Raw genomic sequence first — 18,198 nt, forward strand, 5'->3', positions numbered from 1 at the left:
AATAAGCTAGAGTACCTGAAATCAGGGTGGGGCACAATACTCGGGGTTCTTCCATCAATGACCCCTCTTTCACTAATAGTTAGAGTACCACCTGGCTCCAGAAGTGCATTCAAACGATCCAATACAGAAGGGCTAGAAAAGAACAAACAAAGTTTTGATGAGGACAGATCATTCATCAAGTCCATGTAATCTAATTAACTGAGGGACAAAGCCTATCCTAGCTGCATCAAGCACAATGAAGACTCTCACTGAGGCAGTAGTCTATTGTAGGGCATATTTATGTAAACACACACATGATCAATTTAGAGTTTCCAATTAACCCAACCCTATTCACTTACCTTTGCTAAAATCTAAAATTCCCTACATAAGTACATTTCACAATACAGCAAAAAAGTTACATTTCCACATACCTGTATTACAATTACAGCAATTAAGTACAGGGGAAAACTGCATCAATGATTCATTAAAAGGCAGTTTGTAAACAGAATGCATGTGTCAACTTTGTAGTAAAAGTAAAATTCATCCATGTTTCCATCTTCCAAACCCACTTATCCAGGGCAGTGTCATGAGGCAGCTGTAATCTATCCCAGCAATAATAAGGTATAACGCAGTAACACCAAGTGGACAGAACACCTGTCCATCACTGGGCATAAATGTGCACACACAAACTAAGGCCAATTTTGTAGTGCTACTAAACCTAACCTGCATGCCTTTGGACTATGGCAGAAAACCAGAGCAACCAGAGGAAATCCACGCAGATATGGGTAAAACATACAAACTCCACGCAGGGAACACCTGGGGCACAAACCCCAGTTTCTCTACTGTGAAGCAGCAGTACCATCACTACGCTACAGTGCCACCCTTAAAAGTAAAATATTTTTCATAAGTGTGAACCTATAAAGATGCAAAATATTTCATACAAATGTTTTACTTAATTCTATTTTATTTAATTGATTAGCTGCTTTACCCAGCTTCACCCTAGAAATTTCATAAGACAATGGGTGTGCATTAGTTAGATAATACTTCTGATACAGAATAACGATCCACTAGCAGTTTTTTTTTTTTTTTTTTTTGTTGGTTTCTTTTTTTCCACCTAGGTGTGATGCAACTGGCAGGCAGTGTGTTGTAGTGGTTAAGGCTTTGGACTTCAAACACTGAAGCTGTGGGTTTAATTCTGACACTGTGTGACAATGAGCAAGTCACTTCATCTGCCTGTGCTCCAATTAGAAAAAACACAGGAAATGCAACCAGTTGTATCTCAAATGTTGCCTTGGATAAAGAAATCAGTCAAATAATAAGCAATAATAATATTATTAGGTTACTGGAGCTGCTTACACTGCATACAATAGTACAGGAGGATAAATTCCTGAGTCTTTTTTTCTTCTTTTTCTAGTGACTTGGATTTTGTTGATAGTAAGACATCTTTATATCATTTTTCAAATGCATACATGGGAAACAAAATGTAAACACAAATATTTGTGCAAATAGAAATAACTACTACACAGTGTATATACAGTACCTTTGGTACACATAGCCATTAATATCTAAACCGCTGTAATCACTTTTGTTGCCAGCGATTTAGACATTAATGGCTGTGTGTTGAGTTATTTTGAAGGAACAGCAAATTTACACTGTTATACAAGCTGTACACTGATTACATTGTATCAAAGTGTCATATCTTCAGTGTTGTCCCATGAAAAGATATAATAAAATATTTACAAAAATGTGAGGGGTGTACTCACGTTTTGTGAGATACTGTATATACACTGTGTAGTAGTTATTTCTTTGCTTTTTCTGTCCTTCTGGCCATCGGACCTTACTTTATTCTTTGTTACTTAGTATTGCCTAATCTCATTTTTATATTTTTCTTTTTTGATTCTTCATCTTGTTAAAGCTACATCATTTGTATGAAAACGTGCTACATAAATAGAACTGTACGCTGCTATGCTAACAACAAGCCATGGATTACAAGTGACATCAAGGGCCTTTTGAACCAGAAGAAAAGGGCCTTTAAAGACGGTGATCAGCATGAGCTCAAGCGCGTGCAGAAGGAACTCCGAGTCCAGCTCAGGGCGGCGAAAGAGCAGTACAGGAGAAAGCTGGAGCAGAAGTTGCAGAACAACAGCATGAAGGAAGTGTGGGATGGGATGAAGATCATCACTGGCTGCAGCTCGAAGCAGGGGTACCACCATCGAGAGAGACGTGAAGAGAGCAAACCAAATGAACATCTTCTTTAACAGGTTTGACCACCCTAACCCACTCTCACCTCGGAGTACTGCACTCTCTCCTATGTTGGTATCAGCAGAAGGATGTGTAGAGACATCCCCACCCACAATTACAGCAGCGCAAGTGAGCAGAGAGCTGAGGAAACTTCGTGCCAGCAAAGCAGCAGGTCCAGATGGAGTATCGCCACGACTGCTGAAGGTCTGTGCATCAGAGCTGGGGGGTCCTCTACAGCACATCTTCAACCTGAGCCTGGAACAGGGGAAAGTCCCGAGGCTTTGGAAAACATCTTGCATCACCCCAGTCCCAAAGGTATCACGTCCTGGTGAGCTGAATGACTTCCGGCCTGTCGCTCTATCATCACATGTGATGAAGACCATGGAGCGGCTGCTGCTTCACCACCTGAGGCCACAGGTCCAACACGCCCTCGACCCTCTGCAGTTCGCATACCAGGAGAAGGTGGGAGCGGAAGATGCCATCATCTATATGCTACATCGATCCCTCTCCCACTTGGACAGAGGCAGTGGCGCTGTAAGAATTATGTTTCTAGACTTCTCTAGCGCCTTCAACACCATCCAACCTCTGCTCTTTAGGGACAAGCTGACAGAGATGGGAGTAGATTCATACCTGGTGGCATGGATCGTGGACTATCTTACAAACAGACCTCAGTATGTGCGTCTCGGGAATTGCAGATCTGACATTGTGGTCAGCAACACAGGAGCGCCGCAGGGGACTGTACTTTCTCCAGTCCTGTTCAGCCTATATACATTGGACTTCCAATATAACTCGGAGTCCTGCCACGTGCAAAAGTTTGCTGACGACACTGCTATCGTGGGCTGCATCAGGAGTGGGCAGGAGGAGGAGTATAGAAACCTCATCAAGGACTTTGTTAAATGGTGCGACTTAAACCACCTACAACTGAACACCAGCAAAACCAAGGAACTGGTGGTGGCTTTTAGGAGACCCAGGCCCCTCATGGACCCCGTGATCATCAGAGGTGACTGTGTGCAGAGGGTGCAGACCTATAAATACCTGGGAGTGCAGCTGGACGATAAATTGGACTGGACTGCCAATACTGATTCTCTGTGCAAGAAAGGACAGAGCCGCCTGTACTTCCTTAGAAGACTGGCATCCTTCAACATCTGCAATAAGATGCTGCAGATGTTCTATCAGATGGTTGTGGCGAGTGCCCTCTTCTACGCAGTGGTGTGCTGGGGAGGCAGCATTAAGAAGAAGGATGCCTCACGCCTGGACAAACTGGTGAGGAAGGCAGGCTCTATTGTTGGCATAGAGCTGGACGGTTTGACATCCGTAGCAGAGCAACGGGCACTCAGCAGGCTCCTATCAATTATGGAGAATCCACTACATCCATTAAACAGTGTCATCTCCAGACAGAGGAGCAGTTTCAGCGACAGACTGCTGTCACTGTCCTGCTCCACTGACAGACTGAGAAGATCATTCCTCCCCCAAACTATGCGACTCTTCAACTCCACCAGAGGGGGTAAACGTTGAACATTATTCAAGTTATTGTCTGTTTTTTACCTGCATTTTTTATTACTCTTTAAATTTAATATTTTTTGCTGCTGGAGTATGTGAATTTCCCCCTGGGATTAATAAAGTATCTATCTATCTATCTATATTAATGTTATTGTTGCTGTTGTAAGCACACACTGGCACAAAGTATACTGCATAGCACCTTTCTGCATGAAAACCAATGGTAATAATGTATTGCTTCATCCATTTAACAAGCTTCAATCCTAAGGTGCAATGTCAACAAGCATATTTAACATTAACGATACTAATGACTAAGTAGGTGGAGTTACAAAAATGATCATAAAGACATTAATACAAGTATTAGTAGTAGTATTGGATAGTTTAAAAATATGCTTGTTGAAGAATGGAAAACTGGAAAAAAAAAAGGGAACGAGAACAAGGAGGGAATCAAGTGACGTAACCACAAGGTGAACAAATATCAGACATAAAATATATACAATACTTTTGAGCATATTTCTTAAATGGACAAAAGCAAAAATTGTCTCAGGCACACAAGAAAGTTTAGAGGTCTGATTAGAACAAGACAGATCATAAGAAAAAACAAAAAGAATATAGTTAACCAGTATAAAAAGGAACTTGTATGCTGTTATCAGGCAAATATTTAATGGATGCTTAAGCTAGAAAGTGTACCAGTAATTTATAACTAAATTCAGACAATACAGCATTACTGACCTGCAGAAATTAACATTATCCATGAGAAGCCAGTCACCTGACTGTAGAGCTTGTACTAATATTCCATCAATCCACTCAAAAGTTCCACGGCTTTGACCATCCTTCGCTCTAGTCCACTGCTCTCTAAACTCCTTAAAATCATCAATCAGTTTGGTCAAGTCTGCAGCAAAATTAAAGTACATTTCACTTCTATTTTCTTCCATACTATAAATCATATCACATGTAAATGTATTACAAGATAAAAAAAAAAAAAAAAAGAAGTATTTTGCTTAGAACTAGTAACCCTCAGACCACCAGTCCTCAAAAAAAAGTGGTACATGTGCCTCTAACAAAACATAGCACCATAGATCACTCTGGCAATATGGCTGCAATATCCTTCACAGCCATCCGATGTTTTCCGCAAGTGTTTTTCTAATAGACATGCCACTTTCTTGATGGACCCTAAACCCACAAACATGTTACAAAAGCCAGCACCTCCAAATCTTTGGTTGTATATGACAATCGGCCTATAAAATGTGCCTCACTGTCGCAGCATTGAACTATTCCACACAGCGGTGTGCACCATATCGCCGTTTGACATGTGCGGCACAGCCACATCACTCACTGCCTGATGTGAGATGGACCTGAAGCCGAATTCCATGGCTGAGGTAACCTGCATGTCCAATTTATGTGTTGTGTTATGTGTATCACAGCATAAGTGGTTGACTTAGGTCAAAATAAAGACTCAAGGCCCATGGGTTTGCAGGGTTTTTTTTTTTTTTTTGTGACACACAGCCACCCCTCAGCATTTTATAGATATTTTTTCACTCATCTTCCCGACCTGATTTAACCCTGTGACTTGGGTGGGTTTTAAACCTACTGTCATTGTGCAGTTAGGCAGTTGCACTAAGCATTGCACATGATGCCCTCAATCACTCAGAGAAAATACCAGCAGAAGAAAACTTTTAAACAGTTTGTGATGTTGCAGCTCTGAACAGTTCAACAGTACTATTAACATAACGCCAAATATTAGTGTAGAATTTTTCTACATATACTTAAGGTAATTTCCAATTCTAATTTTAAGTTAAAATTCCAATTTTGTCTGTTTATTCTACAGGGAAGGGAAAATTAACAAATGTGGCAGAGCTGCACAGAAAAGGTGGGGGCAAGTGAGAGAAAGCTCAGTTGACATCAATAGGAAGCACTCTGGCTTCATTATTTACAAAGCAGTCCTTGCTCACAGAGTATAGGAGTTCTATTAGCTCAAGCTGTAAGCAGCTTCTTCTGATCCCGAAGCCACAGATTCATAGCTGATCACCACCAGTGACCACAGTGCAGATGTGTGAAATGAGAAGGATTGTGGTTAACCTAATGAACAGAATTAATGAAGGAAGTTAACTATAATGCCTAGAAATCTTTCTTTGGAAGAAGAAAAGGATGCACCTGAGATGTATTAATAAATTGTATATATTAGATTTTAAATAAACATTCACATTCAGGTAAATTATTATAGAACATACTTAATCTTGAAAATACAGCTATGCAACTTACCTTACTGAAGTATAATAACAATTACACTGAATTATTTAAAAATGCTTCTGGAGCTAAACCTGTCTGTATAATTACTAAGTAAAAGAATTTTTTTAAATGTAAAACCACTATTATCTGTTATACATACCTATTGGTGATTTAAGTTTAATATCCAATTTCTGTAAAAGTACAATAATGGACTCAACGATCTTAACAGACTCAGAACTGATTCCTTTACCCTCCTCAGCTACACAAGCATGACCACAGTTTTTTCTTAAGACATTCCAGTTATGTAACAGCCCCTCTATTTCCTGAGTTGCCACCTCTAACAATAATAGGCCTTTCTGCATAAGCATGGAAAATGTATTCTCTAGAGTTTCCAGTACACGCTTCCATGGACGCATGATTTCAACCTGCAGAAAATATAAGAGCAAAGACAATGACAAAAATGCTATTCCTGTAAACTATATCAAAAACCTATGAATAAAAAATGTAAAAAATGCATTGTATGTTAAATATTCCAAAACAACTAACTGTTAAGAAATTATTTGCAATGCATAACAAATATACAAATGAAACTGAATAAAATGAAGAGAATAAAATTTCTCCTGTAGCAAAAATGTTTCATATATTAGCCTCTGTCAAACCAAAATAATTCAAAATAAATTCACAACATTACCTGTTCAAAACCACCTAAAAGCTCCGTGGTATCCATGGCACTGTTCATTGCCATAACTTTTAACTTATGACCAGAAAGTAGGGAAATTAACTGTACCAGGCTGGTTTTACCACTAGCGGCCGGACCCACAAGGATAACCATCCAGCCCATTTGAATGCATTTCATAACAGATTCCAGAGGCTGTAAGGTTTGATGGAGCAGAGACAGTTGTGTACTTGACGACACTGATGCAGGGCCTCTGCGGGAAAGGATTGAATATCCCACCTAAGGAAAGAATATTTCATTATTAAAAAATGTGGGAAAGAATATTTCATTATTAAAAAATATCTGTATGGAATGGTCCACACAGTACTTCCATATAAATTCTACTTTAGTGATACTGCAGGAAATCACTCAACAGATTTTATTATACAATACAACCGATTGTACTGTATAATAACATTCAATCAAAAACATTAACTTATACAATATTTATAATATACACAAATAAATGCAGATCAAAATGAACAGAAAAGGTAAGCTATCTTCACTTGTAAGTTACTTTCAGTGTGTGCGTTTGAATTTCCCCATGGGGATAATACAGATTATCTAATCTAGTCTAATGTGTGTATGTTTGCATGTACTTTTGTGCACACATATGTATATTTCGTAATTACATGGATTTTGAGTAAAGCAGACATGTGCGGTATCTTCTCGAAATAAAAACATTTGTTTGAACTCTGACTAAAGTCTGAGTAATTGTGCCTGGGGATTGGAGAGGATCTGTGATGTCCCCCTAGTGGCCATACTTTAAATAAATGATATAGCTCAAAAACTATTAATGCAAACATCCAGGAATTCTACTCAATGAGCAAAAAAGTATAATTTTCCAGTGTGAATTGTAATTTGTAAGACATGGAAATAAATTTTTATCTTCCTCAGAAACGCATACCGGAGCCATGCTAAAATCAATGTTCTGTTTTGAACATTGTAGAATCAGAGTCTGAAAATTAACTTAATAATGAATTTCTGAACCCATTACCACACTTCCATTTATATGAAAGTAATGTAAACTGGTAACAATGAAAATATTACATTAAAATCAGAGTATGGATGACTCTTCTTCCAGCAGATTAATAAAGATATTTTAGTACCAAGAAGAATACACAGTTGATAAATAATTATAGCTGTGATTTAGCACATGGCTTTTAATGTAAAAGTATCATCTACTGCAGTGTTTCCCAAACTCAGTCCTGGGGACCCCCTGTGGCTGCAGGTTTTTGTTCCAACCACATTCCTAATCAGTGACAACTCCTGATAACACTGAGCTCATTTAATTAGCTGTTTTTTTTTTCTTTTATTCAACATTCAGAAAAGCACAGCAGCATGACTTTTACGTTTATAAGACATTTATAAATATTTCTGCTTTTGCTTTAGATTTAAATGCTTAACTCTCTTTTGTTGATTTCATTATACTTTGCCCTTTCTCTGTGCAGTTTTTCCCCCTTCGTTGTACCTTAATAATGACAATTTAAAACGAACAGAGCAGACACACTGGCAAACAACACTGAATAACCAAAGGCTGCAAGTACTTTAGCATCAGACCCACTAATTAGTAAATAATAGATTAAACAAACAATTAGAACACCTTGAAAAGAAGAATGAAAATCAAGATTAAAATACTGTTAAAAAGAAAAAAAAATGCATTATTCCTATATAACTGCTTGGTACATTTTAATATATATATATATTTTTTTTTTTTTTAGCAAACTTAGTTTTCTAATTTCTACGTTGTTCCCTAAACACAGAACTTGGGAAATATCAGTTCACTTAATTAGCCCAGGAGTTCAATTAAAAACAGAAGCTGGTTGGAACAAAAACCTGCAGCCACAGGGGGTCCCCCAGGACCGAGTTTGGGAAACACTGATCTACTGTATTAATTTTTTTTGTAGCTTTAACTAAATCACTCTTACCTTTTTCACAATGAAATTTATAAATCATTTTTGCAAATTTTAATAGTCAGTGCTGGACTGTTCCAACAAGATACAAGTCATGATATACAGTATAACATGTAAAAGATTTTTTGTTTTTGAGCTCCTTGGGTTAAATGCAGTTGAGGTTAAATACGCACCTGGATCTGATGAGGGGTTATATGAAACTGCCTTGATCCAATATAAATATTGAATTCTTCCCCAAAAACATCTTTAAAAACAGAAACAATCTAAAATGAAAAATAAAAAATTAATAATCACTGTTTTTTGCACGGTACACATTACAATTCTTTAGTGACAAATATAGCACCAAGATAGAATTCTTTATTAAAACAATAAATTCTTTTTAACTAGCAATTTAAAAAGGACTCTTATTAAGCATCTTAATACAGGAATTTGTTGTTAATTGATAATTGCACAAGTACAATTATGAAATAATTTATACACCATCTCAGCACAACTATAAAATAATTTCAACATTGAATAATTACAATATAAAATGCAGCACTTTAACCAAATAACTTCATGCAACAATTTATTATAAATGCAACTTGCACAGCTAGCTTTCATGAGAAAAGCCAGTCAGCATTGGCACATACAGGATTTTTTTTTTCTTAAAGAATAAGATACAATTGCAGAACCTCCTATACTGCCACAGTCCTAGTTACAGTTGATATAAACTGGCAGTTTTCTTTCATAATAGAATTTTAGAAATACAGTAATGTATAAGTGAATTCAGGCTATTCATAAATTTATTTTATAGGGAGAGTTACCAATTCATATTCCATTAATAAAGGATTTGAGCACCAAGGATGTAACAATATAAAATGTTTAAAAAATTACCTGTTCTTTATCAAAAGTAGTTCTCATCCTGTCAGCATACACCAGCCACACATGTTGTCCTGGATCATAATATCCTGGAGACTGGTCAGTTTGCATCAGCTGACACCAGCGAAAAATATCTCGAAGGTTAAACTCCCATGGAGCTCCTTTATAACCCCACTTTTTTTCTTTAGACACTGCATCCACAAGCTAGAACAAGCAGAAACAAACCTGATATTAAATACAAGTAAAGTAGAAACCATGTTATACAAACAACCCTGTTTTCAGAATTTAAGATGCAGTTAGTATTACAAAGTGAAGCCTGAGGTAGTTCCCCTCACCCCCCACCATCACTTCAGGCAAAATGTTACAAGAAACCACATAAATGTTTCTCAGAGCAGTATTGTCCTAATAAAACAATAACCTGTGAAAAAACGGATTGAAATAAACCCTTTTATAAAAGGTAAAAATGGTGACAGTGTCACAAATAGTGAAATTTTAACCTTAAAGGTGATGCTGCCAGGATAGCTAAGTTTGGGCTACTCACAATACCGAAATGGAAAAAGCATGTTAAAAAAAATGGATGCATATTCCATTTATACAAAAAAAGAAAACTTCAAATGTAGTTAATTGCAACTTTTTTTCATCCTCCTTTCTACACACTACACAAAATAAAGGAGCTTAACACTAGAATTACCAGAGTCTATGAAAAAACTCGTAGATCCGGCCCACCTTAAAACCGTTCTCACTTCTCTTTAGTCTTCTAAATGTGCCGATTAAGAGGAGCAGCGAGCAGCCGGCTATTCCATCCCCCACCGTCGCAGAACGTTCACTAAGTTTTCCCAGCTCATGCCTTGTTTGATTATCTGGGAGTGACTGAACTGCTGGAGGAGTTTCAGAATGGAAATAATAGATCGCTATTTGGAATACATGCATTTCATGCGTGTTCCGTTTCTACAGTAATCTGAGTAAACACATTGCTAAAACAGAAACTTTTTCATATTTTAGTAATAAATGTTACAAAATGTAGGTATAAACTATAGAATCTGTGAAGCCTGAAGTCCAAACATCAAATAAACACTTTCACAAAAGGTTCAAGGGTGATACAACAGCTTCCGTGGCTTAATGCTACGGTTTGCTGACTTGGAGCACAGCTGCCCTACCGTGCCACAGAGACCTGAGTTCGATACCCAGGTTTGGAGAAAGTGTTTTTTTTTCCTCAAACGGACATTGAATTTATAAATTGGTATGCACTGTAAATCGTTAACTTTAAAATGTCAGTCGCGGTTATTTCTGTTGATTAATTCATGCTTTTTTACTTAGAGTCAGAACAGGAGCTTTTTCAGCTTATTCAGCTCCTGATCTGGCTCAAACAGCGCCAGTATAACTTCACACCCGATCTGACGCTGTTCTTTTTCAAATAATATTGCATTACTTCGACGCTGTTTTCTGATTGGTACTATTCACATCATAAAATGATTTCTTCAAAACGTTCACATATATTTGTCTCTTTCTTTTTTTAAAATGTGCGTTGTAGCACTCAGCAACTGGCCACCTGCATGTTCTTGCGCACACTGAATAAGACAGCACTATATGCAATCATCAGATTCAAATGTTAACAGTTATATAGCACAGAATGGAAATCAGCAGTTCTTAGCATTCCACCATGCAAGCTGTCATATCAATCTCCTACTGTAACTTGCTTTCTTTTTTCTTCGGTTATAGTCTTGAATAAAAGTGCACTTGTTTTGTTATACTTTTACATCAACATATGTTCCTGTGTTTGAGCTACATGGGCATGCTCAAAAAATACACGTATAATGCCACGAAAAGTGCATGCAGACACTTCAGTTCGCAAGCACTGGTACGACAATGCAGTCACAAGTACACTGCAGAACTTTAGCGCGTCTTTATGTGAAAACAGCATCAGATGGGGAGTGTCTGATGATTGCATATAGTGCTGAAGTTACTGCTCTTTACTATGCTTTCCTCTGCATGTCCTGGAGTACAAAAGAAACAGCATACAGCAACACGTGGGGACTGGCAATATTGGGGGAAAAAAAACACGCGGTCGTATGTATCGTGATACACTGCAGAACTATAGCGCGTCTTTATGTGAAAACAGCAGTGTCAGATGGGGGGCGGTAGGGAAGGATCCTGAACGCGACTGAGACAATGAAAAATGAATTTAAAAAAAAAAATAAAGCTAACCTTTACAAATATCATAAATTACACCTGCTGTTACAGACTGAAATCAAATGTATCTTTTTATTCTAAAATAGTGAAAATAAGAACACTTCTCAAAAGGGAGTCATGCAGGATCGAACTCATGACCTTCTGATTCACAGTCAGGGACTGATAATGCTAATGCGTGTCAATGTCGCACACTAAGGTGGCTTTTTTTGGCGGTGGCTTTTTTTTTTTGTACGTTTTCTGAAAGTGTTTCTTTGATATTTGGACTTCAGGCTTCATACATTTTATAGTTTATGCCTACATTTTGTCATTTGCTACTAGAATATATAAAACGTTTCTGTTTTAACAATGTGTTTACACAGATTACTCTAGAAATGCAACACATATGAAATGCGTGTGTTCCAAATAACAATCTATTATTTCTACTCTAAAACTCCACTTCACTCCCAGATAATCAATCAAGGCATGAGCTGGGAAAAGCTCGTTTACGTTCTAAGTCGTTGGGAGGATGGAATAGCCGGCTGCTGGCAGCTTGTCTTTATCAGTACATTTAGATGACAAAAGACGCTGACGGAGAGGTGAGAACGGTTTTAAGAAGCAATTTAAGGTGGGCCAAATCTACGAGTTTTTTCGTAGGCTCTGGTAATTCTAGTGTTAAAAGGACTCAGAGCAGAAACTAGCAAAAAGTGAAATATACACACATACATATATATGCAATTGTATGCTTCAGTATACTGGCTGGTAAAGAAAAAAATTCAGGCTTGATTTTTTTTTTAACATAACACTAGTAAAAAAAGACAACACTACTCTTTAATGCTTATAAATCTCTGCCTACTGTAATACCAAGCAGTCATTTGCTTGGCTAGGTCTTAAACAACCTCACAGAGCTGTAATCTAGCATGAGCAGCATAAAAGCATGAGTATCACATGAAATTCATTGCTATTAGTAATCCCAAAATTTTAAAGTTGGCTCTAATTATAGTCCACAAAGCAGGACAAGTCATATTTACTTAACATTTCAATATCACATTTTGCCTTGCACTTTTTCCATTTATACTGTATATACACATTCATTAATTAAATTCATATACTGTACACAGCTCAAGTATTCAATTCACAGACATGACATATTTGTTTAAGTAGGTCTTTTAAATTAGAACCTTTCACAATGTTAGGTCCAAGGTGACATTGTCTTTTTTTGTCACAGGCAAACAGTTATTAATTTCATTGAAAAGGTATGTAAAGATACTTCTATACTTCACACTTAATACTAATAACCACAGGCAAACTGAATTTCTTAAGAAAATCACAAGATGGGAGCCTTGGTGAAGAACTGGTGCCAATGACCTCTTAGCTTGCAGAATCTATATGCAGGCCATTACCTAATAACTAAGTAGAACTGCCAAGATAAAATGAGTTCAGATTGGATTAGCTATGAATACTAGGTTTAATACGACCAGCAGTTGATTTCTTGCCAAGACTGAAAGGCAAACTCAGGCAATTGGCCCCCAAGAAAGGGGCAGTGATCTTATTGAGAAAAAGAACAACCTTCCTTTAAAAACCAGCATGCAGATAAGTTACATGCATGTGTGTTCTCAATACCTGGCTCTATGTCAAGAAAGCAACCTGAAAGGAGCATTAAGCCAAGCTTAAAGATCATGGCACCACACAACAAGAGAAGATTATTGTGTGGTCGAATGCATAAATTGTAATGTATACATCCAATATGGTCTGTTAGTTTAATTTAACTGAATTGCATGCATCAGTTTGTGTATGTAGGTATGTTCAGAGGTCTTTGCAATACTGTAAGAGGTTAAAAGATATGTGCAGAATAGGGGGCATTGTCAAATATTTGCTTGCAAAAAGAGGGGAAGGACCAAATGTTACCTAGAACAGAACGCAGTCTCTTGCATAATGATTCTGCACTTCATCAGTTTGTCTCAAAACAAAGACGGTCTTGAGATTACAAAAAGCCAGCCATACCCTGTGAAAATTTTGAAGCTCACAAATAGATAGACTGCAAATGATTACTAGCCCATTTATGCTATTCCAGGAAAAAATGTTTCTAGCTTTATCTAAATAAGCAAAACGGGCAGAGTTGTACAAGGTGCTATTCTGGTGTAAAAGCTGACATTATAAGAGTGTATCTTTTGTTCTGTGGATTATTATGATTCTTAAGTTAGTCCGATTTCAGAGCCTCAATCCATAGATTAAAAAAAGATATAAGAGGCATGCCAAAATTAAATAATGAAACTCATAACCTCACTTCCTACAAACTATGATATATATATATATATTATATAAGTTAAATACTTGAAACACAAAAAAAATGAACAGGAATAAAATACACAGAGCAAGAAGATAAAACCAAATAATATAGTTTGCAAAACAGAGTTCAATCATAAGGATCTGGAAATAGAAAAACTGAGAGAAAGGCTAAGAACGTCAGGCTCAGCCAAAGACCTTCCTGAACAAATGTGTTTTAAATTGCCTTTTAAAAGAATGGATTTTGTCAGAAGAACTAAATCATTCTTGGAAGGTCATCCCAAAGTCTCCGTTCAATAAAACTGAAAGCTCTGTAACCTATATAGGAGAGATTAGTTTGGAGCATGACAAGATTGTCAATACGAGTGAACTGGAGTGGGAAGACAGATCTGTAGTGAAGCAATGGGCTACTGATGCAGTACAATTTAAAGCTTTAAAGGTTGGCAAACAGGAATATGTATCCTTCCTAAAAGACACAATGATCCAGTGATGAAACAACAGAACAGGGGGCCAGTGATCACTGGAGTGAGTCTGCGTGAGGACTTTGTAGCAGGGTTTTCAATCAACTGGATTTAAAAGGGCACCTGCCAACAGAGAATAGCAGTAGTCAATACTAAAATTAACGGAAAAAGTATGGACAATCTTCTCAGTGAGTTAGGGGGTGACAGACTAATCAAACAGTGGCATTCATGCAGCATACAAGAAATATTTTTGCATTTTAACTGAGGGTCATTCAAGATTTGTTTACTGACAGAAACATCACATTATTACCCATCCTGCCCGATTTCACTTGAGACAACCTGGACTACAAATATGTTGTACTGTATATCTAAATCATTCGCTTCTTAGAAAATAATTCAAGTTGCTTACTCAGAATGGAAAATATATTAAGATCATTTTTTCACCTTGTTATTGAAGGACACCATTTTTTCAATGATATGTTTTTCAATTGCTGGAAAGACTGAAGCTCCAATAACCATCATGTCTTCAACAGAAAGCTGGTCTACATAAACCTAAATGTGTAAACATAATTCCAAAAATAAAAAAATAATGATGTGGTAAAAACAACAATACAGCAAGGATATTTTAGTTAGGTTTGGAACTTCCGTAACAGCACCGTTATCAAAAGCACAATTATTTTAATAAAGACTCAAGAATAATTGTTTACCTGGGTAAATCTGTTAAGGAAAGACTTGGGAAGACCTTTACGCCCTCCTCCTTGTGAATATGGGTTCTGGCAGCCAAAGATTTTTGTCCTTTCATGCTGTACTTTGAAAGTCATGCCCAGTTCAGGTATGTAAATTTCTGCACGGTGGTCAAAGCAGGCATTTAACCCCTCTAGCACAGACTGAGAGGCCAGATTCAACTGAAACAGAGTGTGGGAAAAGTTAAGTATCTTAACTAATGTATATTTCCACTAATACCACAAATACAATCAGAATACATCAAAAAGATGTTATTTCTGAATTAATTAGATACATTACTAAGGAGAAAAACAGGCAATCTGTCAACAGTGTGAAAGTGTATATATGTATATGTGTGTGTGCGCGTGTGTGCAAAAATACATTCTGAAATTCAGAATTCTATCCAAATTCTGAGTTGATCCACACTTGATTTTATTTAGACTGACATGAAATGGACACAAGCTTCACTGTTTTCATATCTATTCTTGCTTCAATAACATACAAAAGCTAGCTGTGTTAACCTGGCTATTTATTATCATGGACAAATGTTTTTTGTCTATAAAAGATTATCTAATCATTAAGTAAGATGTAATAGTTTACATTTTCTTCAGTTAATTAAAAAAAAAAAAAAAGTTACTGAAGACAAATTATACAAAAATATACACAAATATTTACCAATTCAATGTAGGCCACCAACAAATTCTATCAAATGTAATTAACAGTATAAAAGTCAATGAATGATACATAAAACATTACAGTACCTCATCTAGTACAATCCAATATCCAGCTTTTAAAGCTGCCAATAAAGGTCCATCCCGCCAAGAAAATTCTCCTCCTTTTCCACCCTCAACAGGCAGGTCTGTCCCAAATAAGTCTGTCACATCCTGTAAGTTAGTTTTACAGATTTATATCTACCCTTTAGTTATGTGCACACAGCAGAAGACAAATAACTAAATGAAAACTGTTCCTACAAGCAATCAAATAAAAGAATTAAACCAAACTCTTGTACAATTAAGGGAAAAAATTGTACATGTCCCTCTATATTTTATGTTCCAAACATACAGAATTCTGTTATATTAAAAAAATGTACAGTATTTGGTCAAACCTTGGTACTCGTCGACTTCGAATTTGGTATTCGTTGCATTTTGATGACAAAAAATTGTTGCAGTACCTGTTGTTATTTGTTTGGCACTAGTCACGTTCCCTAGAACTTGCATGCGCTGAGACGCTGTGACGCGCGTGCCCCTTTCAGGAAAAACAAAGGACTGTGTGTTAGTCTCAGTGTAGCTCTCAGAACCCCATTTGGTCTGCTGTACACCTTCTTGGGTGTTTTTTAATTTTTGCTCCATTCCTTGTGCAAATAAGTACAGTCCAATCATGTGTCCCAATAAGGTTGGTGATAGCAACCAACAGAAAAGAAAATTAGAACCACAATAAAGCAAAAAAAAGAGATAATAGAGAAATATGAGAGTGGTATCTGCGTGTTTGATCTCATGATAAAGGACCGAATGCTAAGAACATACATCTCCCAACATTGTGAAAAATAAGGAAACCATCAAAGTAGCTGATGTTGCTAAATGAGTGAAAGCTGTGAAAAAACAAAAATCAAAGATAGTAGATGAAATGAAAGTTGTAGATCTGGGTAACTGAAAAATGGTTAGCTGGTGATAGTATTTCAGAGGCCACTGTTTGTGAAAAAGCAAAACTGTTGCATGCGATCTGTTGAAATCAGCACTTTTTCCAGACTTGTTAATAGCGAAGTGTTTAAAGCCAGTCATAGATGGTTTGATAACCATAAAGAGAAGTGGCATACATAGTGTAGTAAGCCATAGAGAGGCCGCCAGTGAGTTGGGGGGAGAGTTGCTGATGAATTTGTTCATGAGGATGGATGTGGATAGACAGATGGATGTGGATAGATGGATATAGATAGATAGATAGATGGATAGATGGATAGATGGATAGATAGATACTTTATTAATCCCAAGGGGAAATTCACATACTCAGAGACTGAGGGTTTTATTCCCCAGCCAAGTGTTCAACTGTGATGAGACATGCTTGTTCTGGAACAAAATGCTTAAGACGACCTACATCACTACAGAGGAGAAGGAATTACCAGGGCACAAGCCAATGAAAAACAGGCTAACTCTGTTGTTGTGTAGGAATGCAAGTGGAGATTTAAAACTTAAGTCTCTGCTAGTCTAGCACAGTAAGAACCAGTGAATTTTCAAGAAAAATAACGTGATAAAAAGCAAGGTACATGTGATGTGGAGGGCTAATAGTAAAGATTAGGTCACCATGCATTTCTTCACAGAGTGGATGAACAAAATGTTTGGCCCATCTGTGAAAAAAATATTTACAGGAGAAAGATTTACCCCTGAAGGCTCTGCTTGTTTTGCTTGTCAGGCTCTGCTTAGAAGATCACTTGTTGGAGATGTTTAACTTAATATTTGTGAGATTCTTGTCCCCTAACACAACTCTTCTGATGCAGCTCATGGACCAGAAGGTCATCTCTAATTAAAAAAAAAAAAAAAAAAAAAAAAAAAAACTGAACACAAAGGCACTTTTCCCAGAAGTGCTTTGAAGTAACCTCAGATACACAGTTGACCTAGAAAGAATTCTGGAAGAACCATTTTCATATCTTCCACTGCATAAATCTTATTGATATGGGCTGGGGGAATGTCTCTTATAGGACTATGAACTCTGCTTGGAGGAAACTGCAGCCAGAAACTGTAACTCAATACAGATTTTGAAGGCTTTGAGACTGAGCCAAGGCCTACAGGATGATATTGCGACTCTGGGGCAGTGTATGGGCCGAGGAACATAAAGAAGTGCTCAGCATGGAGGATCTACAGGAGGTTCAGAGGGAGCTGTAACAGAAAGTGGCTGAGAAACAATCTTCAGAGGAAAGTGCAAAGGAGGATGCCTCCAGTTCATTAATCAAGAAAATGTGTGTAAAATGGGTTGAAGTGCAAATGTTTGTTGAAAAATATCACCCTGTAATAAGTCGCAATGTTAATTTGATGAATGGCCAAAGGATTTTCTACTTTAGAGACATCTTGAAATGGGGGTCTGGAATGGATTAATTCAACTTACATTATTCCTTAAGAGAAAAATGTGTTGGGTACTC

At 37.1% G+C, this 18,198-nt stretch overlaps 1 protein-coding gene across 2 annotated transcripts in view; it reads right to left on the minus strand.

Annotated features, from left to right (window-relative positions):
* The window catches only part of mdn1 (midasin AAA ATPase 1), a 306,186-nt gene that overhangs the window by 167,036 nt on the left and 120,952 nt on the right, over nucleotides 1–18,198 (minus strand). For both annotated transcript variants that reach the window (XM_028791087.2, XM_051925449.1), the window contains exons 37-45: nucleotides 15,833–15,955; nucleotides 15,056–15,253; nucleotides 14,793–14,900; nucleotides 9,451–9,639; nucleotides 8,748–8,837; nucleotides 6,638–6,901; nucleotides 6,107–6,371; nucleotides 4,450–4,609; nucleotides 16–132 (exon numbers count right to left, since the gene is read on the minus strand). In XM_028791087.2, the coding sequence (XP_028646920.2) occupies nucleotides 16–132; nucleotides 4,450–4,609; nucleotides 6,107–6,371; nucleotides 6,638–6,901; nucleotides 8,748–8,837; nucleotides 9,451–9,639; nucleotides 14,793–14,900; nucleotides 15,056–15,253; nucleotides 15,833–15,955 (1,514 nt within the window). The remainder of the gene's footprint in view (nucleotides 1–15; nucleotides 133–4,449; nucleotides 4,610–6,106; nucleotides 6,372–6,637; nucleotides 6,902–8,747; nucleotides 8,838–9,450; nucleotides 9,640–14,792; nucleotides 14,901–15,055; nucleotides 15,254–15,832; nucleotides 15,956–18,198) is intronic.

This window comes from Erpetoichthys calabaricus, chromosome 3 (genome assembly GCF_900747795.2).
Source record: "Erpetoichthys calabaricus chromosome 3, fErpCal1.3, whole genome shotgun sequence".
Classification (NCBI taxonomy): Eukaryota; Metazoa; Chordata; class Cladistia; order Polypteriformes; family Polypteridae; genus Erpetoichthys; species Erpetoichthys calabaricus.